Source organism: Carettochelys insculpta, chromosome 3 (genome assembly GCF_033958435.1).
Source record: "Carettochelys insculpta isolate YL-2023 chromosome 3, ASM3395843v1, whole genome shotgun sequence".
NCBI classification, from domain to species: Eukaryota; Metazoa; Chordata; order Testudines; family Carettochelyidae; genus Carettochelys; species Carettochelys insculpta.
This window is the reverse complement of record NC_134139.1, coordinates 55,937,946-55,961,058: the sequence shown is the minus strand read 5'-3', so window position 1 is coordinate 55,961,058 and position 23,113 is coordinate 55,937,946. Positions and strand designations below refer to the sequence as shown.

Here is a 23,113-nt window from a genome sequence, read left to right as displayed (position 1 = left end):
CTGACACATGTAACCTGGATAACGGTAACTTCATAACAAGCTATGTATATTTGTAGGCCAAATATGCGCGACAGAAAAGACCATATTTACAAATAAAATCCTGTGGCAGAGGAGGCCGATCCATGGTACCCCCTGTAGGGCAAAGAATATTAACTGCAGGCATTTCCTGCCTCAATCCAGCCATTTTGGTTGCTTGTCTGGCACAGGGTGGCCTATGATCTAACTTCAGCAACGTGTTCTAAACAATTAAAGTAACAAAGTTCAGAAATTAGCTGTCTTCCTCTTTCAATAAGGAGACAAATTCAAAGGCAAGCACTTAGTTGCGGTACTTGATGGCCAAGCCCTCACATTTGGGCTGGCGCAAGGACTTCCTCCTCAGCCCCAGCCTTAGGTGTTGGATCCAGAGGTAGTGGGGAGGCTGCTGCATTCCCTGGCTTGAAATGATTTCCATCATACATAAGGTATGTGGTTTGGTTCAATGGTTCTGAGCACCCCCACTATACATATTGTTGTGGCACCCTTTATCCCAGCTTCATGCAGCTCTGTCACTGAGAAGACACAGGCATGCCTTCTTAACTTATCTGCTGGCTCCCAATTGGTCCGTGTTTGCTCTTCTTCCTTCTAGACCCCTGGAACACTGTTTTGCTCATAGCTCAGTGTGACTGGATTTTCCTCTTTCTTATGTTGGCTGTGTTGTAGCAGTGTGCTGTATATCCTGCTTGCTAAGAACTGAAATCACTGGGAGATTAAATTATTTGAGACTGATGGGCAGAAGTCATAGCCACAAGGTGAATGGCTGCAGATGGCACCTGACAGCCAGAGGGGTGGCAGTGGAGAGATGTGATGAGTGGCCAGGAAGGCAGTGGCAGAGAAGTGTGAAGAGTAGCTGGCAGGTGGCATGATGAATGGTCAATATGGTAGCGGCAGAGAGGTTTGATGAGCAGGGTGGTGGTGGAGAACAGTGAGCAGGGGGATGGGGAGTGACCAGTGGAGTCAGTAAGCCGCTTCTTTACCCCAAGGTGAACTCTGCAGATGCACTTCTGAACTTGGGGTCTGCGCTGACCAGAGGCAGCAACTATGATTGGGGTGCAGAGAAGGGTTGGGCACATGAAGGGGACATTTAGATTGATGGACTTAAAAACCTGAAAGGGAAGGAATACCGTCCAGGTTAAGCTGGGACTTTTACTCATAGATTATATTTATGAACCTTGTTTGTAGTATTTTCCCAAATTAACACCAAGTTACTTCCCTCCCTTTTATTAAAAGTTTTTTTTCCTACAGTTGGGGCAGGTCTACACTACCCTAGAAGGTTGACCTGCTCAGGGTCAATCTTCTGGGGTTTGATTTTGCGCATACAGTAGAAATGCATGAAATTGACCTGTCAGGGGTCTCAGTTGACCCCTGTACTTCTCACGAAATGCAAGGAGCAAGGGAGGTCAACAGAAGACATTCTCCCATCAAACTTCCCCTGTATAGACAGCCAAGTTAGCTGAGCGCATATATGTCATTTTTAGCTAAGCAATTGCTGGAGCTAGAATTGCATATCTGCGGTTGACTTTCTTAGACCAAAGTAGAAGTAGCCTCAGACTCAGTGCTTGTGAGTGGGGAAGTAGTGCCTCTTACAGGTGCACAGGGATGGTGTGTGAATTTCCCAGGTTGCTAGGTGGGGGCTTGAGATGGTTCTGTGCTGGATGGATGCAGAGGAACCCCCTAGATATTAAGCCCACACCTGGCTGCTACTGGTTCCACCTGGCAGAATGGTTACGTTTTTGTCTTAACACAGATGTGTATGACTGCAAAAATGTTGGTTTGTATGAAACCTGCCACAAAGCTAAACTAACAATTTCATAGGAATGCTTAATAAAAAGGAGCAACCATGATGACTAAGTGTTTTTTGTGAAACCTTAGTTAGATTTTAGCTGAGTAAAACCTAGAGAAATGGTGCATTAAATCCAGGCCCTATTTTATCTGAATTCTGAGTTCAAGAGGGATGGTGGCTGAGAAATTGTTCCAGTTTGAAGGCATGCCTATGCATATTATGTGCAGAATTCTCATCTTCAGTATGATTTGCAAATTGCACTTGATTGTGTGGCAGCTGAAGCAATTTTCACGAAGCTGTTCAGTCATTGACTAGATCTGAAGTAAATTAGGGTCCTTTTGTATTTGACTTTTTAATGAGCTGATGATTAACAAAATGTAGTTTGAGTAATTCATAACACCAAACAATCCCAAAAAGGGAAAAGTAAGGATGAGTCTGAACCACAGTGCGGAATCAGATTCAAACATAAGGGTATCTAGAGGCAGTATTTTGACTCAAACTCATTGTTTGAAAAGGCTTCTATTTAACTGGCTTTCCCTCTAAATCCTGAAGGGTAGCAGCTTTATCAATTCAACACCCATTTTTAGGTTCCATACCTATAATTTAGCCTAAAGGAGATGGGTCAGCCATGGGTGACAGGTGAAGGTGCAAGTAGGGAAGGCAAGCCCTAGCCTGTGGAGCCAGGACATGGATTCCAGCCCACCCCAGTGGCCAGGGAGCCAGGCTGCCACACCATGGCCCAGCTTTCCCTTGTGGCCAAGTAGCCAGGCTGCTCTGCTGTAGACCCCATCTTCCCTGACGGTGGGAGCATATGCAGTTTTGGGAAGGCAATGCCTTCCCTTGCCTAGATCACCCACTGCTGATGTGTCAGCCAATGGAGCTGCTACTCCCTTTATATAAGGAACAACCACAGTCAATTTTGTAGGCACACACCAGCAGAGCACGCAACAGTCCCAAAAGAGTGACGTCTAGGGATTTATAAACTCAGAGTTCTCATCTGCTGATTTCTCCATCTCTCCCCACCTCACACACTCATGGGGCTATGACTGGGAAAGGCAGTTTAACCCTTTCCTTGCAAAATCCTGTCTGTGGTACATCAGCCCTACCACATGGATGTGCTGTCAAAGTTAGCAATCTGAGAAATGTGGCTTAAACTATTTCCATATCTTCAACATAGGAGTCTTCATCTGGAACAGTTTTCCATGAGGATTTATGGCACCAATAATCTACTTAGTGTTATGGTAAAACCTGACAGAACCTGAGTGGGATTATGTGATGGTGTTGCTCATAGTAGTAGGAGAAAAGCGCTTCTGAGGGCCCCTTACAGTTAATGTCTTGTTCCTAAAATCTCTTGGTTAAGGTCTTCATATGGTCACTTGCAGAGATCAAGAAACGATTTTTTTTACCCCAGTGTATTCTGATTTTTGTATGATCTCCTTTCTTTGGAGCATCAGAAAGGGCTGCAGATGGAGATGGGACACTGGATGAGGTGGGCTGGTGTGATGTGGTGATATCAAGAATTCAGTTTCTCAGGTGCTTGGCTGGTTGGTTCTTGCCCATGTGGTCAGGGTTTATAGATTATCCTATCTGGATTCAGGAAAAACTCATACACAGATCAGATTGGCAGTGACCTTGTGGTGTTTTCTCTTTCCTTTACAATGTGGAGCACAGGTCGATTTCTAAGATTATCTAGCTACATCTCATTTATTTTCCTGAAATTGCAGGAACCTCAGGCATTGGATCACCTCACTTGCTCCTGTTCTCTGCCTATAGTACACCATAGTTTCATTGAGGAGACTGAGTGGGCTGGTGGCCTGTGGTATTCAGGAGGTCAGAAAAGAAGATCTGATGGTCCCTTGTGGCCTTAAATTCTATGGCTTCTGTTTTGGGAGTGCACGTTGAAGCTATTCTACCCTAACATTTTCAGATGCCTGTTTGAGGGACAGGGGTGAGGCGAGAGAAGGGATGGGAGAATCCAAAATCTGCTGCATAACATAATGACTCTCTGCATCACTGTTAATCAACAGGCAACTTACCTTTTCTTGTAGGTACTGCCCATGGAAGTCAATGGAAATATGTCTTCTCTTCACCCTGTTATTTTCAATGGGAAAGTAAATAGAAAGACTAGAACAGAAGTAATTCCTTTCTGTGGAGTTCTCAGGAAGAGGTGTTCCAAGTCACATATGGAAATTGAATACATCTGATTCATTACCTTCCTGCTCATCAATGGACATGTTAGAAGACAAAACCAGTTTTCATCCTCCTTACAGCCTCCACTTCTGCTCCAAACTTTCTCTGTTTATAAAACGACTGAGCACCTCCGTGGGTAGATTTCATCATTAATTTGGCCTGATCTACCCTCCAGGGACAAGAGGGTGGGCTAGCTGAGGTCTCTGACTGCCATTAACCTTTGGTTATCTCATCTGTCCTGGATAGACACCCTGTGACAGCACTCATAACAATGAAGTAGAAATTTGCTTTCTTCAAAAATCCTGAAATATTTGCAGTATCAGTGAATATGCCTGTCAGTAAACTGGTATGCTAGGCTGTATGCAGAAACTAAATATGAAAACAGACTAAAGCTACGCTGTCTCTGCTTGTGGCTGGGCCACAGCTAGAGATCAATGAGCATCCTGCAGCATTGCCTAGCACAGGTGAATCGTTTTGCTCAGGTCGTAAAGGTTTGTGCATTGAAATAGAGAAGTTCAAGGTTCAACCCTCACTCTGCCAGTGACTTACTGGAGAGTGTGGCTTAATGAGCTGCCACTGAAATTTGGCTAGTCACTGAGATAGTATTGCAGCATGTGAAGCCTACAAAGACAGAACCACTCAATAAAAGTACAGGCCCACCCACTGAGGGCAGGGGTCAGGACAAAAGGGACAGGTACCCCAGGGCCCAGTTCTCCAAAAGGGCCCAGGACTCCCAGTCACTACCATGGCTATTGATGATTTTGAGGATGGGGTTGGGCCTAGCATGGCATGCTCTGGATGACACTGACAGCTGGCTTTTCCACCCGAAGTCACACCCCTTCCAGGAGCATGGATCTGTCCAACCACACCTTGCCCAGGGACCCAGCAAGTATGTTGACCCCTGTGAAAGTATAAGTGGAAAAGTAGCTCTGAGTCAATATTGTTTTGAGAATTGATTAATATGCAGGCTACAGTAGTCTCCTTTAATATGTAGTACGGGAAATAAGTAAAAGCCCATTCCAGTCACAGGTTGATTCATGCTATTTTGTAGCTACAGTATAGCTTAATAGGACATGGCACATGGTAAATTTACGAGGATGGATTGTGAACATTCTTACTCCTCTCAAAATCAAATACCTGCATTGATGTAATCAGCATTACATCCGTGTGAAACTGGTACAAATTAAGTAAGAATCTGGCTCAGTGTTTCCCAGTAAAAGAACCAAATAATATTGCATTGCAAAATAGTATTTCTTTGTACAGTTCAGTGGAAATATATATATGGCTTTCTTATGAGTCATGGTATTTTGTTATTAACTGTTCAGCAATCTCAAGTTGACACATGCCATTTTTGTCATCCCAGGATATGATGAGTTAAGATCATGTTTAGCAATTCCATTTCTCCAGTAATCTCTTCACATTGTATTTCATTGATCTCCCCGTCAACAATTACTTCAGAGATCTGAGTGACAAGTAGCATGTCTCCAGGAAACGAAGTAAAATGGGTGCATCAGGAGAGAACAAGATGAAACAGATCACACTTGTTATGGCTGAGCTTCTAGTGTCTCACAAATGAAAGCGGGAACCAATCTAAACCAAGCTGTTAAACTTTCACTCTGCTGTTACTGATGAATACCAGGGATAACAGGAATGAAATAGGAATGAGTAAAGAAAGAATAAGGGATGAAAACAACACAGAACAAGGAAAGGAAGCCACAGCATATGTATGAAATAACTTTGTATTTCCTTAAAAACCTTACACAGGGCACATTTCTGGTTTTGATACATCACAGCCACTGTTTCTATTTGCCTTTCTTTGTGTTCATGACGATTAGTTTCCTGGCATCCCAGAGAGAGAATCCAGGGAACGACCCCCAAAGAATAGGTAAGCCCAGAATCATCTGAGTCTATACAATATTTTGTGGTATAAAAGTGTATCAAGTAAGGTGTTTTATGAAAGCTGGTGAGGCACTGTTGATTAATACCATTGTGAAATGTATGTATTAATACTATACACAGCATTATGGATAATTACCATTCTTTAGAGTCTATGACCAAACAAAGGAAGGACCAAGTTTTCTCTTGGCAGTTCAGCTGGGTGGCCTCCCTCCAAGCCTGAACAGGAAGGATCACAGTACTCTTCTCGGTGGGAGGACACATGCTGGCTTTGTCCCTTGTGCTGGAAGCAGAGGAGTGGGACTACAAGTATAAGAGGTGACCTTTTTGGCTCAGTAAAGGGAAAGCCACGTGTCTGTAGCCTGCTGCAGGACTTTGGGCTTGCTGCCAAGCAATAGAGTGCCCTGCCCATGGAGGAGATGGAGTGTGGAGAAGACTTTTTGGGACTGCTCCCTGCCATTTACCTGCAAGAGACCGAGGACTTGCAAACCTATGGAGCTATGTCAATGGAGAGTGGTAAGAGGTAGCCTAGAGGCACCAAACATTCGTCCAGTTGTGCTACCAAGTCAGTATATTTTTGCAGGGTCCCTGCTGGCCTAGTGTTGGGACCATCCACCACTGTTAGGGTCCTGAGCTGAGAGCTGATGGAATGGGCTGGACCCAGGTCCCCCTGCTGCCACTCACAATGTTGGGGTGGTGGCCAACTCACTGCAGGCTGGAAGGGCAAGGCTTTATTTGTGGCTTTCCCTGGACAAGAGGCAGAGGGACCTGATGGTGTTTGCTGTCTGCTCCAGCTCAGAGCCTGGAGTTAGAGACAGCTTGTTGCTCTGCCCTGCCCAGAGCGTCATTGCCTTCTGACTGTATTTGATGTCTGCCAGAGCCAGGATACTAGGCTAAAGACTGCTTCTTACTCAGCCACACCTGGAAGGTCAGGGGCCTATAGACTACTAATTAATGATGGTTTTGCTGCCTGACATAGGAAGGCAGTGTGGCCTCCATGTGAGCTTGATGGGAGAGACCACTATGCTCCCAGACAGGGAAGAGGGTTCTGACCTGCTTCCTACAGTTCAACCAGTAGCTGACCTTCCTGCAACATTGTAAGACAAGAGGTATGATCCCAGATGCTCATCAAAGCCAGCTGGCAGAGGACGTGCAATGCTGTAGCTCTCACCAGGCTTAACACACTCATTGTCCCAACACACTGTTGTTTTACTATATGTTTCAAAGGTGTTATGTAAGGTATGGGAACTGATGGCACACTGGTCATGAATATTGTATACAACAGTGTGCTCCAGTTTGAAACTGTGGTTGCTTATTGGTACAAGGAGAAGAAAAGCCTGTTCCATCAGCTTGTGTTAATTTGGGCATTCTGGCATTAACTGCAGAGTAGAAGGCTTATACAAATCCTGCTTTTGGCAGATGACCTCTACATGAAGATTAAACTGTGTGCAAACTGTAAAACACACGTTTTCTAAATAAACATTCATAATTGAATGTATTTATAGACACATGTTACTTTGCTTATTCATGCATGCTAACCACTTCTAGCAAATCATGTATTCTTTCAGAATACCCTGGCCAGCTGGCTGCCACTGCTGCTTCTTTATACTATCACAAATGCAGAGATCCAGGTTTGATTTACTGCACCTGTTTGTTGTTCATTGGTCAGCCAGGGGCCAGGCATGTAGTTGTGATAACCCTCTATATCCAGTGAGAGAGAAAAAGTGCTATTCGTTCAATAGCTTCTTCTCGATCTGATTAGGAGAACCGTTGAAGGACATCATGATCAGCTTTGTTCAGTCATCTCTTGTGTGAATAGTGGTGCCATGATCTTGTTTAGGGTCCTACCAAATTCATGGTCCATTTTGGTCTATTTCACAGTCATAAGATTTTATAAATGCAATTTCAGCTATTTAAATCTGAAATGTCATGTTGTTGCAATTACAGGGGTTCTCCTGACCCAAAAAGTAGGTGTGGGAGTTGGAAGGTTATTGTAGGAGGGGTTTTGTTATTGCTACCCTTACTTTTGCACTGCTGCTGGTGGCAGCGCTCCCTTCAGAGCTGGGCAGCTGGAGAGCAGTGATGGCAGGCTGTGGCTCAGCAATGAAGGCAGAGCTACCAGCCACGGCACAGAAGTAAGGATGGCATGGTATCGTGTTGCATCCCTTACTTCTGCTCTGCTGCGTGCAGAGATGGACCCTGAGTCAACAGCCACCACTCTCCAGCCACCCAGCTCTGAAGGCAGCAACTCAGAAGGATTGCTTGACCTGGTATTGCCATCCTCACTTCTGCACTGCTGCTGGTGGGGTGCTGCTTTCAGAGGTGGTCACCCAGACAACAGCTGTTGCTTTCTGACTACCCAGTTCTGAAGGCACCACAGAAATAAGGGTGGCACTGCCATAACCACCCTACAATAATCTTGTGACCATCTTCAACTCTCTTTTTGGTCAGGATTCCTGATTTGAGAGATTATTGTATCCACTGTGAAATCTGTAGAGTAGAGGGCAACATAGGGTAATGAGTGGACCACATGAGTGGCCTTTCTTCATCCTGATGGGCCACAAGATTTTTGCAACCAAGACAATTCCCCAGAATAGGATAGTTTGGCTACCTGCACTTGGGCACCTTGAGTCTCCGACCGACCCATAGCAATTTTTCGATTGGGTGAAGAGGGAGTGCATATCACTCAAAGTCAATGTTGCATGCAATCAGCCTGCACCTCACTTCATGTGCCCATGCCTTAAGTGCATGTCACTTCAGGAAAAATGCTAGGGTTAAAAATATGCAGACAAAAAACAGTGGAGTCTGCAAATGCTGCACCTGGGCAGTGGTAAACAAAAAAATGTCTTGTAGGCCACACATAGAAACTGTTTGGTTGCATGCAGCTCATGGGCCTCAGGTTGCCCATCACAGGTAAACGTACACAAAAGACCAGCTTTCATGGTCCATGATGTTTTTTTCATGGCTGTGAATTAAGTGTGGCCTTAGTCATGGTTGAGGACACAGGATTTCAAAGGGGATCTGGTCGTTAAAGCTCTTTGAGTTGGAAGAGAATTCAGAGGGAAAAAATACAACACAACACCTTTAAAATATGCTGAATTTCCTTTATGCAGTACATAGCTCTGAGCCTTCATTTCAAAGTTCAGACAAATGAGTTTCTTAAGCAAGTTACCTTATTAGTGTGAATGGAACAGCAGGATCTTCAATGGTTGTCTGGAGAAAGATTTCTCTTGTATCCCTTATACGGACAGTCTCCAAAGGCTGCTTATTTTGTTCTCAGCTCCTTTATGGAATTCAACCTTTCTTAAGATAAATGGTTATGTTGGTATGCTAAGATTTACACTAAAAATTCCATTATATTAACGGGAATTAATAGATATTAATCAGAGTTATGTATATAACATTCCCATGTGTTGATTATAGGCACAGCTCTTAGCTCCAACTACAGTAAATATTGCCCAACTCTTTCTCTTATAAGACCCTGTTTTTGGTTCCTTGAAATTTTGCCAAACATAACTGCAGGGACTGAAATTTTCCATGCTGATTTTCTGCCTTTGGCTGTTTTTTTCTTTAAGGTTTCAGTGAAGATTTTTCTACTGTTTCCTAAAATAACATTAGGAACTATGTGAAGTTTTGTCCCTATTAAAATTCCTGCTGCTGTTCTGTTGAGATGCTCTAGTTCCTCCAAACTTTGGAGCAAGTATTTAAGTTTGACTGGGGGTAGAGGGTATTTTTGCAAACAGAAGGGGAGATCAAATTATACCTCTGACAGTGGCTTGGTAAGCTGCCCCTTTTTCCTTGTGGCTGTCACTTTGTGCTGCGAAATCTAAGCTTTCATTTAAAACAAATAGCCTCTAAGTTTTTTGTTTGCAAAAATAACCTTTGGCTTCCCCAAATAAACTGAGCATGATCTGAAGCAGAGATTTCTGCTTCGGTCTGCAAAGAGTCTCTAAAAACAATAGTTCTGAGGTGCAAAATGCCCAGTGATGGTGGCAAGTTAAATATGAACTGTAACTGTTTCACTGCTATCAACACACATAAGAAAGAGGGGACAATCCTGTCATGAAGATCTACCCAATCTAATGTGTGTGGCATTTCACTTTGGAATCATGAATGGTCCAAGCTTGATTGTGGACAGTATTTGGGAGCCAGGACCACCGCCTACATTTTTCCAGTCTGAATCCACTAGCATGCAGAGTTTGTCTACATTTGGAACACTGCAGCTGTGCCACTCTAGCACTTCAGTGAAGAATTCTACCTATGCCAATAGAAGAACCCATCCTCCCTTCGCCATAGGTAATTCACCCTCTCCAAGAGGGAGTAACTAGTTCAACAGAATTCTTTCATCAACCGAGCACTGTTTATACTTGGGATTAGATTAATCACCGTAGGTCTCACACTCTTGAGAGACAGCTATGCTGATGTAATGTCAGTGTGTTAAAGCATCGTGTGTGTGTGTGTGTATATATATATATATACTGGTTGGGACTTTATTCTGCTTGCACTTGATAGCTATGATCAAGCCATGGTCACTTGTACCTAAGCTCCATTAAGTTTTAGATCTGGGCTGGGAGCTACTGGAGGAATCAGGGTACAGGAATGATATGTTTACAGAGGCCCAAACTATGCAGAAGTTGGGCAGTTACATTTTGTGCCATCTGACTCCTTTACATTTGTTTCGCAATCTGCTTCTGATATAGTCAGTTACAGCCGTGCTGTTTGGAAATGACAAATGAATGGCTCCCTGTTGCCAGGTCCTGATCTGTGATGTGAGAAAGGTGTGGACAGTCCTAGGTAAATGAGATGAGGAAGACATTTTTAATCATTGATTCTCCTGCTTGACTTATCACTGATTTTGGATGGACAGGCCTCCAAACTTGGCAACAGTTTGATAAATGGGGTTTGTGTGCCTTCAGTGGAAAGTAGGAAACTGTCCCCCAACTGGTTCTTGACAGTTTTTTCTCTCTTGCTGACGAGTAATTTTCGCCTGGCCTATGTCTGCTCACCACAAAAGGATGCTAACTAATCAGGGCTGGATGTAGGGGCAAGTTGAGCAGGGCAGTCAACCTAGCTAATAACTTCCATTGAGGACCATATTGCGATGTCACTCAGCTTCCTCTCTGCCCTCTTTTTCCACATGGCCAACTAATGTGCAATATATGTTTTAGGTGACAATCAGGAAAACTTCATCAATAGGGGTTATTTGACTATGATGTAGTCTCCTAAGTGATGGAAACCTTATTGCTTTGGTCATTGGACCTGAGTACATAGCTGGCATGCATGTGATGATGGTGGTAATAATAATAAGTTTGAAAATATATGAGAATATGTTCTGTCGGGAACAATCATGCAGTAACAGGGAGCTAGCCTGAGTGAGCTCTAATGTCTTGTATGGCTCTTTGTCACAGTAAGGTATGTATTTGCAGAATTACTTCAGAACAAAATGTTTTCCCTTGGCTTTCTGTGAGGCATCAGCTGTTCTTTAATCAGTGCTAAAGTGGATGATAAATATTCAGGTGCTGGAGGAAACATGACACAATACAAAGTATAAGTTTTTTTTTTAAACAAAGACCTATTATTCTGTAATCTATTTACAGCCTCGGTTCAAAATGTGCTGTTATTAATAAACCCTTTAACTTCAAAAGGCTGCTAATGTTTCCGGGGAAATAGCTTTCAAATACAAAAGAATAGAAGAGTCAAAGGATTGCAATGCAAAATTTTATTGCAGCCCAGCGTAATTGTAAGGCCCATTGTCATTTCCAGAGACTTGCCTTATTTAATGAAATCATCAAATCAGAAGTACTTTACTGAGACTCTATACTACAAAACTTTGCTTCTATCTAGCCGTTTTGGCTTGTCTATTAATTACTGGTCTTGGCACTGGATTCAAGTCAGTACCATTCCTATGAGTCAAAAGTATACATTAGTTAAAAATAAAGCCTCATTTAGAAGAAGAAAGGAAATTATATATCTGTAAATACTTGACAGAGAAGAAAGTCTATATTTGGTTGGCTTGACTTTGTGTAGTTTTGCCCGCTGTGCACTGGGGATGAATTTGGCTTCTGTTAGGTGACCCTGGGCAAATGACTAAACAGCTCTATCACTCAGGATATGTCTTCACTACACAGAAGATTGTCCTAGTCACGGGTCAATCTTTTAGGGTTTGATTTCATGTGCCTAGTAGGGGTGCACAAAATCAAACTATGGAGGGTGACAGTTGACCCCTGGACTCCTCAATATCACAAGGAGTAAGGGAGGGCAGTCACAGAAGTCGACTGTACATAATTCAGTTCTAGCTACCCAATTGCATACCTACAATTAATTTTAATGCCTAGTGTAGACCTGCCCTCAGTTTCCTTTTCTTTAAATGGGTAGATGAAGTACTAGGAGTAGTTCTTTCATGTCTCATAAAATACTTGGATGAGTATAGCACCTTCCTGCCATGAATTTCAAAGTACTGTTAAAACAAACAAACCGCAGGGTATCATCTCCAGAATAGGTTTTGAAACTACCTGCTATTTTGGATAACCTGACACATTCCAAGGTGCTGGGAAAATACTTTTGAAGCACCTTTGACATATAAGAAAGGCTCATGGTAGAGATGGTTTAGCAGCAGTACCCAAAGAGGGCATATATGCCAGGAGAGGCAAATAACTCTCCCTCTTTTTGAGTGTGGTCTTAAATTTTCATAAGGTACAGAGAAACGAGGCTTGGGCTGTATACAGTAGGCCCTCAGAATCAGGAACACCAAAGTCATGAACTAACAATGCACAATCAGGCAGCAGCAGAGAGAAAAAAAGGCGGCAAATAACAGTTCTGTGGTAAATATAAACTACTGGACAAAAAGGGAAAGTGGCATACTTCTTCTGCAGAGGAAAGTTTCAAAGCTGTATTAAATCAATGTTCAGTTGTAAACTTTTGGAAGAAGCATAACTTCATGTTCATAGAGTGCTACGTACTGCTTGTTTTCTTGTTAGGTGTCCAGAATTTCAGAGTACCAACAACTCCCACTTCTATGGTGTTGCTAACTCTGAGGTTCCACCATATGACCCCAAAAGGTGGCCAGATAGTTACTAGATAAGAGGTACCCTGCCAGAGGGTGGCAATTAGGAAGCTTGCTTTTTACATTATTTAGTGAAGAAAATTTTGGTTTGGGCTATAGGATATAGCTAGAGATGGAACTCCTTCCCTATAGCCCTATGCCAAGCTACCACCCTCTCCACATTTAAATAGCTCCCAAAAACAACAGCTGTTATCTTCCCTCCAAGAAGTGTGTTCATTCTCTCTCTTTCACCCACTCTCTATGAAAAACCTATTTGCCAAAACTGAGTAATTCCGTGACCTTCTTAATGTTACCCACCTCTGTCAGCCTTTTTGTTTATCTTTATTCATTATATTGGTTTAAGTCTCAGACCAGCTCTTTCTGCTCTGTTCCACCCCTTACAAAGAAGTCCACTTTGAGTTAGCCTATTGATTAATTCAGGCTCACATCTTGGATCACATACTTAAAACATGCAAATTGCTTGAGGCACAGCACTAAGGGCACATGGGGGAAAGAGAGACCCATCTTCACAAATGATATGCCTTTTAGAATAAAACCTAGACTGGGATCCTGCAAAAGCTTATGCAAGTGGTTAAACATAAGCATGTGTATTTGTGCAAGATTGGGACCTTTGCCGTGATCAGCAGAGTCATATTCTTCTTCCCCTTGCATCACAAACTACTCATGTGAGAAGTTCTCGGGCCAGGAGGCAGAGGTGAGAGAAAATGTTAATTTGCTAGCTCAGCATTTCCCAAACTAACTTGGCCATGGAATACTTTTGGTGTTGGAATATATTGACAGAACACATACATGCTGGTCACGGGGTCACACAACATAAGTGAGAGGATAAGTGGGTTCATAGTGAAAAATTGCTGCACATAATGCTCAGAAGTTGATTTAAAAGTCAGGTTTTTTAAATGTCTTATTTTACAAAGAACAAAAAGTAACAAGAGAAAATCATCTGAATGAATAACTAATATCCTTCTGCTAGGAGGATGGGTAGCAACCCTATAAGTAAGTATAAAATTAAAAATTTAGTACAAACCCAAAACAAAACATCAGCATAACAGCCAAAAAATGGTTAGTGTCCTTGCTTTGTACAATGATAGAAAGGATAATACTGTTCAAAAAAGGCTGTCCTTGTTTAAACCTTAAAAAAATTATGAAAAAGAAAGCAATTAGATATAGAAAAATATTTAAAAATTGTGTTTTTATAAATTTATTTTTACAGAAAACTACTGGAAAATAAAAATACATATCTGACAGTTTTTTAATGGGAAAAGTGTTTTCCAGCTCTGTTTCAACACAAGTCACATAACGATTCTATTATGAATGTTACAAATATTAATATAACTACAATCTAAATACTATTCAAATATTTTCATATTTTTGATACACACAATTTCTCATTTAATATTTCAGAAGGAAAAATAATGCTAGCATCAAAATTTTTGTCACGGAACACCTGTTCACCTTGCGAGGCACACCAGTGGTCCAGGGAACACAGCTTGGGAAACGCTGTATGACTCCCCCTAGCTTCGCATCACTTAAAATGCCGCCTGCTCTATTACTGTGATACTTATCCCTCGGATTTCTTCTCCCTCCTGATTTCCAGGATCGGCTTTGCAAAGCCCCTTCTGAGCTGGGAGAGAGAAGCCCCGGTTTGGGCGAAGCATTTTAAAACACTTCCTGCGGGGATGGAGGCTTTGGCTGCGTGTGGTTCAGCCAGACCTTTCAAGCCTCCCGTGTGGGTGGGTTTTATCACCGTGCCTCCTGTCGCGAGGAGATTGCCACCGTCTGAGCTAGCCCTGAAGCGCAGAGCCCCACGGGGAAGAGGGCGGCAGGGGAGAAGGAGCAGCCTCTGGGAAGGATCCGGAGCCTGCGGGACGCACGTGGCACCCCGGGAATCTCTGAGAGCTGCCCCAAGTAGAGGAGAGGTCGTGCGGAGAGCCCAGGGGCGCTTTCAGCCCGGGCTGCGAGGAGGAGAGAAGGGGAGGATCTCAGGACTCTCGCATCCCCTCCTCCTCTGCCAGCAGCAGGTGGAAGACTTCCTGCGAAGCTGCAGCTGCAGTCCGACTCAGCGCCGGGGCTCCTGCTGCGCCCCCAGCCTGGGAGTGTAACGGGAGAGGCTGGCGGGGTGCAACTGAGCTTCGGGGGGAGCGGGACCGCCGGCGAGCGAGCAAAGCTGCGGAGGGGAAGAGAGGCGGAGCGCGGGGGGCTCCGGTTGCACGCCGGATCGGGCAGAGCAGGAGGTCGCTCCCCAGCGTGCCCACCCAGCTCGGCGGCTTCTTCGCCCCCCAGCCAGCTTCCCTCCCGTACCCTGAGCTCCGAGTCTTCCGTCCGCACTGCGCGCCTCCCCGAGGTCCGATCCCCGCCCTCCCAAGCCGGGCTCTGCCTGTGGTGGCAGGGCGGAGAGTTGCCCCCAGCTGTGCCTCGAGGAGAGAGAGACTCTCCCGTCTCTTTTGGGGTGTCGGGTCTCCTGAGCAGTGAAGCGGTGGGGTCCCCGCTGGGGTGTTTTCAGTTAGGGAAGAGCCCCTCCCTTGAGTACTGCATGTGGGGCTGTCTGCGGCGCTGGGCCCCTCGCTGTCTGACTGGGGGTCGCCCTTCGCCATGGCTTTCACGTTCGCTGCCTTTTGCTACATGCTCTCCCTGGTGCTGTGCGCTGCCCTCATCTTCTTCGCCATCTGGCACGTGAGTATCTCCCGCGCCCTCCCTCCCGCCGCACCCAGCTCTGCACCGGGCTCCGGGAGAGCGGACCCGCCCAAGATCCCGGCATGTCTCAGCTCCTGGCTGGGATCGCTTGGGGCGGCTCCGGTGCACAGCTCCCGTCACCCCCCTGCGATTACTCAAGTAGCTGCAACAACGCCCAGCTCGGCAAGGGGGCCAGACCCATGGGTAGAAACCACCGGTGGCGGTGGGAAGGGGGTGGCGGTGTTCCTGCGACTTTTACCGCAGGCGGACGGTAAGTGGGACCCGCGGGCTGAAGAACAGGGAGATTTTCAGCGCCCCCTGTCGTGCTTCTCGCTGCCGGGACCGGCGCTTCGCTGGTGGGGTTAGTCCTAGGCCCGGCTCCGCGCACGTGGCGTGATTCAGCCATCGGAAGCGCCTGGAGTTCCGGGGGCCGCGTCCCGCACTTTGCAGAGTAGGGGGTGGGCGACCCTCGCAGCGCTGCAGCCGCGCACCCCCCTTAACTTTGCAGGGGTAAGTGGCACCTGCGGCAGAAGAGAAGGGCCCGGGAGCTGGAGCTGAGGGGCGGCAGAGCAAGGCCTGTGTTGGCTGTGGAGCAAAGGTTTGGGCCTGGCCATCTGTTAAGGACCCCGAGGTACTTTTTGCCAGAGCAGGACTGCGAACCTTTGCTTCTTGCACGGCTAATGGGGCAACCTCAGGATACATTTGGTTATCAGCTTTCTAAAAGCTTCTTTTGCACAAACTCAAGGAAAAGATCTGCAGGAGTTTTAAAAACATTTACATTAAGAGCAGGGAACAGGCCTTACTTCCATAGCCTGAGCTTGTAAAGTGGTGAGCGGTCTCGGGGACCAGTGACTTTTACAGCAGTCAAGGGTGCTCAGTGCCCCGTTTGGTGCTTGGGTTCATTGATCATCCTAATGCACGAGAACTGGGAAGTAAAGTGCTAGTTGTCATTGTCCAGGACAAGAGGAATGAGAGGGAAAAGGAAGCATGATTAATGCAGAGTAAATTAGATTGTTTCCATTTTTTAGTTGTAATAATCCAACGTGTCACCAGTTACACAGAGGAGGAAATATGTGAAAATGTTAATTTAAAAGAAATTAGCCTGAGACTACCTCTTCCTCCCCATTTTCTTTAATTTTCTTGCAGTTATGGACATGGATTCTTCATGTCCTGTCCTGTGTGAGGTGTGAAATTGCTGAAGGCAGGGGTGGATTAAAGGAATTATGCATTCCTGCAAAGAGTGAAGTTATCCCGCCAGATAATTTGTCAATCAATGAAAAGTTGTTACATGTTTTAGATCCTTTGGGATGAAAAGTACTGTATTAGTAATTTCCTTAATGACATACAAAGAACTACACTGGGACCAGATAGCACTGGGAAAACTGAGAGCGCTATACAGAGTTTATGGAACAAATGTCTTATACAACAGGATAGAGGGATTTAGGATTCATTATTAATGGAAACATGAGGAGGCTAGCGTTGCTAATTTAGGTCTGCATAAGTGTTTCAGGAATATTAAGTGAAAAGAGAAACACTTCTTTACAGTGAAACAAGCTGTAAAACCTAATCATTCTAAACTCATAAAGGTGCAGTAACCAGGTTTCTCTGTGTTAATGCAACTATAAAAGTTTTGAGATGGGTAGTCTTTCCAGAAAGACAGAGCACCTGCACCCACCAAGCTAAACCGTTTTGAAGAACTTGTGTAAATCAGTGAAACTACTCCACTTTCTCCAGTGTAATGGAAATGCAATTGGCTCCATCTCTTCTTCTAGAATCATAAAGTGCTTATTTAAGTAGTAGTATTTATTAATGTGATAGAATAACAGGATTAAATTGCACATCAACTCTTACATCTGCCTTCTGTATGTGTATTATATATATAAAAACTTGAAACCCCTTTTATTGTTCGTGAGAACAGGATCGCTCCAGTTTCTCATGAGAATTCAGTGGAAGATAGGATATATAATATAATATATTTAGTCTTTTAGTCTAAGCACTTCACTGCTGAAACCTTCCTTCCTTTCCTTAGAAACTGAGTTTAATTCTTATGTAACAGTGTTCAGTGTTGATAAATGCAAGGAAATGATCTTTGGGAAAACATAAGCTAACTATACATAAAATGAAGGGGTTTTAATTAGCTTTTAAGTGGCTTTTAGCACACGAGAAAGAGGTCTTGGAGTCATTGTGGATAGTTTGCTTAAAAACATACACTGAAAGTGCAGTTGTAGTCAAAAAAGCAAATGCAGGTTGGGCCTCTCTAGTATGGCAACATCTGTGATCCGGAATAATTTTAGTTTGCAGGATGTCACTTATCGTAGGTGTGGCCAAGTTTCCCATGGTCCCATAAAGCTTGTTTATGGCCACTGATCTTGTCTCTCAGTGTTCTGTGCTGCTGTTTTATCTCTAATTACCCCAAATATTGTTTGTGAGCCCGGTAAGCAGTGGAAGTGTTGATAATGCTGTTAGACAACATTAACCTCTTGTGGCTCTGCAAATTCTCTGGATTAACACCGGTCAGGTCCCAAGGATGCTGGATGAGAGCTTCAACCTGTAGAACGTAGGGAATTATATAAATCCGCATTGGATACTGTGTACTGATGTGGTCAATTCATCTCAGAAAAAGATATATTGGAATTGGAAAAGATTCAGGAAAGGGCAAGAAAAATTATTAGGGATATGGAACAGCTTCCTACAAGCAAAGATTAATATGATTGAGACTTCAGCTTGGAAAAGAAACAGCTGAGGGGAGATATGATTGAAGTCTATAAAATCATGGCTCGTGTGGGAAAAGTAAATAAGGAAATGTTATTTACTTTGCATACACAAGAATCAGGAATCACCAAATTAAATTAATGTGCAGCAGGTTAAAAACGAATAAAAGACAGTATTTCTACACACATCTCCCAATCATCCTGTATAATTCTGTGAAAGAATGTTGTGACAGTCAAGACTAACAGGGCTTGGTCTACAATATCGGGTTCTGTCAATCTACTTCAGGTATGCTATTTATAGTGTACGCTGACTCTGCAAGGGTGTGTTGGGGTAGCTCAGTTGTGTTAACATGATTGAAAAATCCTTTTACGTTTCACCCTATCATGTTAGTTAACTGTGTTGTCAAGGCAAAACAAAACAGCAGTCGTGTAGCACTCTGAAGACTAACAACATGATTTATTAGGTAATGAGCTTTTGTGGGAAAGACCCACTTCTTCAGATCTGTTGTCAGGGGGCAGCCTGGCTTCAGATACGTTAGCTTACATTTTAATGCAGCTTTTAGCTCATGTTAACTTAAATTGATTAAGATAACTACAAAAACCTCATTGCTGCCCATCAAGTTATACTCTATCGTATTGTAAAACATTGCAAAAATGTAGCAAGCAAGAGTATATCCCTCTGTTTTGAATGATTAGCTGAAATAGCTTCTTCATGTACATTATTGGCTAAATTTTGCTACCAGCTGCACTCTCGCAACTCGGCTGACCTTACTAGAGTTGCTTGAGACCAGAGTTTATTCTGTTTGCTGTATACGTCTGTAGATTTATCAGATTTTGCTATTAGCCCCAAATAGAACAAGATCATCATCTTCTTTTAAAATCAAAGCTAACTGTGTGTCGTCTGTCTCAGCTCTCATTGCTGCTTGTTTTAAGGAACTTTCCAACTACAGGTTGGACCTTTCTTGTCTGGCACCCTCAGGACCTGATGAATGCTGGATGAGAAAATTTGCCAGACATTGGGAGGTCAATATTTTCTAGGACATTACCAACACTTCCACAGCTTACTGGGCTCTCAGAAGACATTTAGGGGTAAATTACAGCTAAACAACAGCACAGAACGCTGAGAGGCAGGACTGGTGGCTGTGAAGAAACTTTATGGGACCACGGGAAACTTGGCCATGCCCATGATAAGTGGTTATCCGGATAACTAAAATCATGTTGGATTATGGAGTTTGCCATACGAGAGAGTTCTGGATTAGAGAGGTTCAATTTGTATCCAAATCAGGATTCCTTTTTGTCCCGACACTACTACTGTCAACTAGGATTTTGCTGGGTGGTTAATATTTATTTAACCTACGTTAAATTTTTGGAGTTGCCAGCTGGACTTGAGGCACCACATTCATCCCTGTTGGAACTGATTTCAGTGAAGTTATACCACGTCTGAAAGGGACCTGAGATATCTAATTTGATGTTTATTCCCAGCCACTTGAAATACAAAGTGCTACATTTTGACACATACTCAGATCACCTGTCAACTCTGTCTTTGAACATCCATAAGTAAGGCTATACCCTTTCAAATGTTTTAGGGGAGGAGTCCGTGCTTATGCTTTCAGGTTTGTCCCATTAAAGGTTACATTATCAATGGAGAGCATGGCTTTTTCAAAATGTTTGATTTTTTTTTTTATAATACAGCTGAGTAACAATTCGGAACCACAGAGAGCTCTACCAGAAAAATTAACTATATATAAAGTTGAGATTAATCAACACCATGTTCTTTGGAGTTAATGGAATGTGTCCTGTGAATGTGCAACTGTACCATACTTAGCACTCAGCAATGAAAAAAAAAAGAATGTATTAACAATACAATTTTAATGGATAAAACTATTTTTTCTTAATGTGGACTATATATTTATAGAGCTAGTAGGGTTTGTATAAAGAATTTATCCCCTCCCCTCCATTGTGCCTGGACACTGTGGGAGCAGTGATTAATTCTCCATACCTTGGCACAATGATGTGGGTTAAAGTTGGCATTTCAGTTTTAACTGAAGATAGGGAGTAATAACAAAGAGGCATGATCAGATTTCCTGTATTCCTTGCCTAATTCTTGTACTGGGCCAGTATGTGATTGCTTGTTAGGTCATTTACACCTTTCCGTGCCTCTCTGTAAAATGTGGGTGATATTATTAAACTATCAATAGTGTTGTGTGTAGTCTTGGTCAGTTTCTCTCTCCAAATGCTTTGAGATAATCTAGTGATACGTGCTGGATACATACAATATTGTTAATAATCACCATATTGCTGTTGCAGATCTAATTTAGTGGAATTACATTTTTAGTAGTTTATGCTGGGATTTTCAAAGGAATCAGCTTGATTTTTTAGGTGCTCAGTTCTCATGGAACTCAATGGTTATTAGGCAGCTAACTCTCAAGATCCTTTGAAAATTCCAACCTTAATTTTAATCACCCTGTTTAAGCTTAATTTGGAGATGAATGAAAAAAGAGCATCAGGGGATCTCTTAAAGTTTTGTGCTAATAGGGAAGTCAGTAGTTCATTGCAGATAATCGTTGTACTTTAATACTAGGCCATATAGGGCAAGTCATTATTTTTCACATATAGTGCCTCACCAATTTCCTTAGCCATGGCTTTGGAGGGCAGGTATCTTACTTGGAAACTGACAGAGTGATTTGTGAACTAGCTTGGCTCTGTCTCTGCTGTGTTGACGCTACCAGTCATCTTTATTAAAATTATTTTAAGTGTCTTTGTTTAGAATGAATGTCATTTCCTTAAAGGCTTAAGTTAGCCTTGAATTTACTTCCAGTTACCTTTGGTTAATAACATCCCTTTATGTTTGATTTTTATCTAAGAATTCTTTATGATTTTTTGGAGTTACAGTGAGGGTAGGTCAAGGTTGAGGCATATGCACAGAAAAATCACACTGCCACTGCCTGTTTTTGTACCTGTTTATTGAAGATTTTTGTTCCCTCCCCCCCACCTCCAGTAGCTGAGCCCCTGGCTCCCTGCTGATTTTTTGAGCTCTCCATCTTAAGGAATGAGCGTGAGACTGAAAACCAAATGCCACTTTCTGTCATGGCTCTGTAGCGACAGAGCACCACCAAGCTGGTCTAGCCATAATGCATTTTAATAGTCAGCTAATAACCACCTTTGCAAAAGTTTGTCATGTTAATGCTAACTTAGAAGCTGCAACAGTGCTAGTGTAGACTAATTTGTATCCTGAAAAATGTGTTTACTTTGTCTCATTTAAATGCATAAATCATCAGAAGGATTTATGATTTGGGGCAAAATTAAAAATAGTAAAATGTTTTGATGGATCTAGGGGAAAAAGGGAATATGTGGGTTTGAACTTTGCACATCTAGATTATTCTGGAGAAAGATTATAAATTATGAGTGGGTAAGCATGCTGAGCTCACAAGCAGCTCCAGATGCTTCCTAAGTCACCACCACTTCATCATCAATGAGCCATAAATTATTCTGTGGAGTCTTTTGTGCATTTTTATTGGAGTTGTGTAGAACTATTATAATTTGGACGCTGGCCAGCACTGTATCTGAACTCATGTTCATTTTAGTAGGAAAATCTGCTTATTGCTGGGATTTTCCTCTTAATTGGTTTAATATATCTTTTAAAAAAAACATAACCAATATGCTTATTAATAGTGTTTCCTAATAACGAGGGCAATACAACTGCCAAGTTTTATGCAGTCATCAGCACACCTTTCAGATGGTTTGGAAGGAGTGAAGTTATACACACTTATTTGTATCTTCAGCCAAACAAGGTATATGTTAATCCACCCCTAGAATATCTCAGTTCAATCATGAAATGGATCCCTTGTTTTACTGTTGAGTTTGCACTGTAACTGTCACGCCTGTTCAATCCATAAAGAAAATGTATTGCCTAAGGAGCATGAGAGTCTGTGGAGAATCTTGGTCAGAGTCCTCTAGCTGTAGGGTTGCCGGTTTTCCTGATTGGACAGATTGGACACTTTGTGTCAGTGCTCTCCAGTCTATCTGGTTGGCAAAATTGGCAATTCTGTGTTGGGACTTCCACAAGGCTTGTCAGCTCCTTGGCTTCACTTCCTTCCCCAGTTGTCTTGACAGCACAGCTCATTTATGACCATTATTGCTGCTGACAAGCTCCACCTTTTCCAGCCTGACCTTCAGCCAGGTCATTCTCATTCAGGCTTCTGTCTTGGCCAACTGTGCTAGCCAGGTTTGTGGGAAAGGGGTACAGCTTGTACATCTTCTCAGTCAAAACTGGCTTGGAATTTTGTGGCTAAATGAGGAGGGAGAAGGAGTTGCAACCACTCATGAGTCACCTGATTTGGAACAAGGACCTAAAAATAGGTGTTTTAAATCCCAGTTAGGAGCCCTAACACCAGTTTATTGTGTGTCTGAGTCCTTCTCAGTTTGTCCTCTTGGCGTTGTTCCATACTATATCAATAATTAAATATTAAAGAGCCAAAGACCTTAACTCTAGACCTAGTGATCATGGCCCACACAGGGAATGTAGGAGAGTCCATTTCAAGTCCCTCATTTGAATTAAGAAATGCAAGGATTGGAGCATCGATCTAACTCATTTCAGATGAGTTCTCCAAGGCTAGAGAGTGTGTCTCACTCTTTCTCTCTTCTTTTGAGAAATTTTATCTCAGTGAGGAGTTTAACATTCTAAAAATAAGAGACTGCACAGTAGCCCCAAATTTCTGGCGGTCTTTTCTGGTGGCAGAATCCAATCTGAAGAAATTTGCATGA

At 43.2% G+C, this 23,113-nt stretch overlaps 1 protein-coding gene across 2 annotated transcripts in view; it reads left to right on the top strand.

The window, feature by feature from the left end:
- The first annotated feature begins 15,557 nt into the window (after nt 1-15,557).
- CNIH3 (cornichon family AMPA receptor auxiliary protein 3) overlaps nt 15,558-23,113 on the top strand; it is a 73,992-nt gene continuing 66,436 nt past the window's right edge. For both annotated transcript variants that reach the window (XM_074988591.1, XM_074988590.1), the window contains exon 1: nt 15,558-15,638. In XM_074988591.1, coding sequence (XP_074844692.1) covers nt 15,558-15,638 — 81 coding nt within the window. The remainder of the gene's footprint in view (nt 15,639-23,113) is intronic.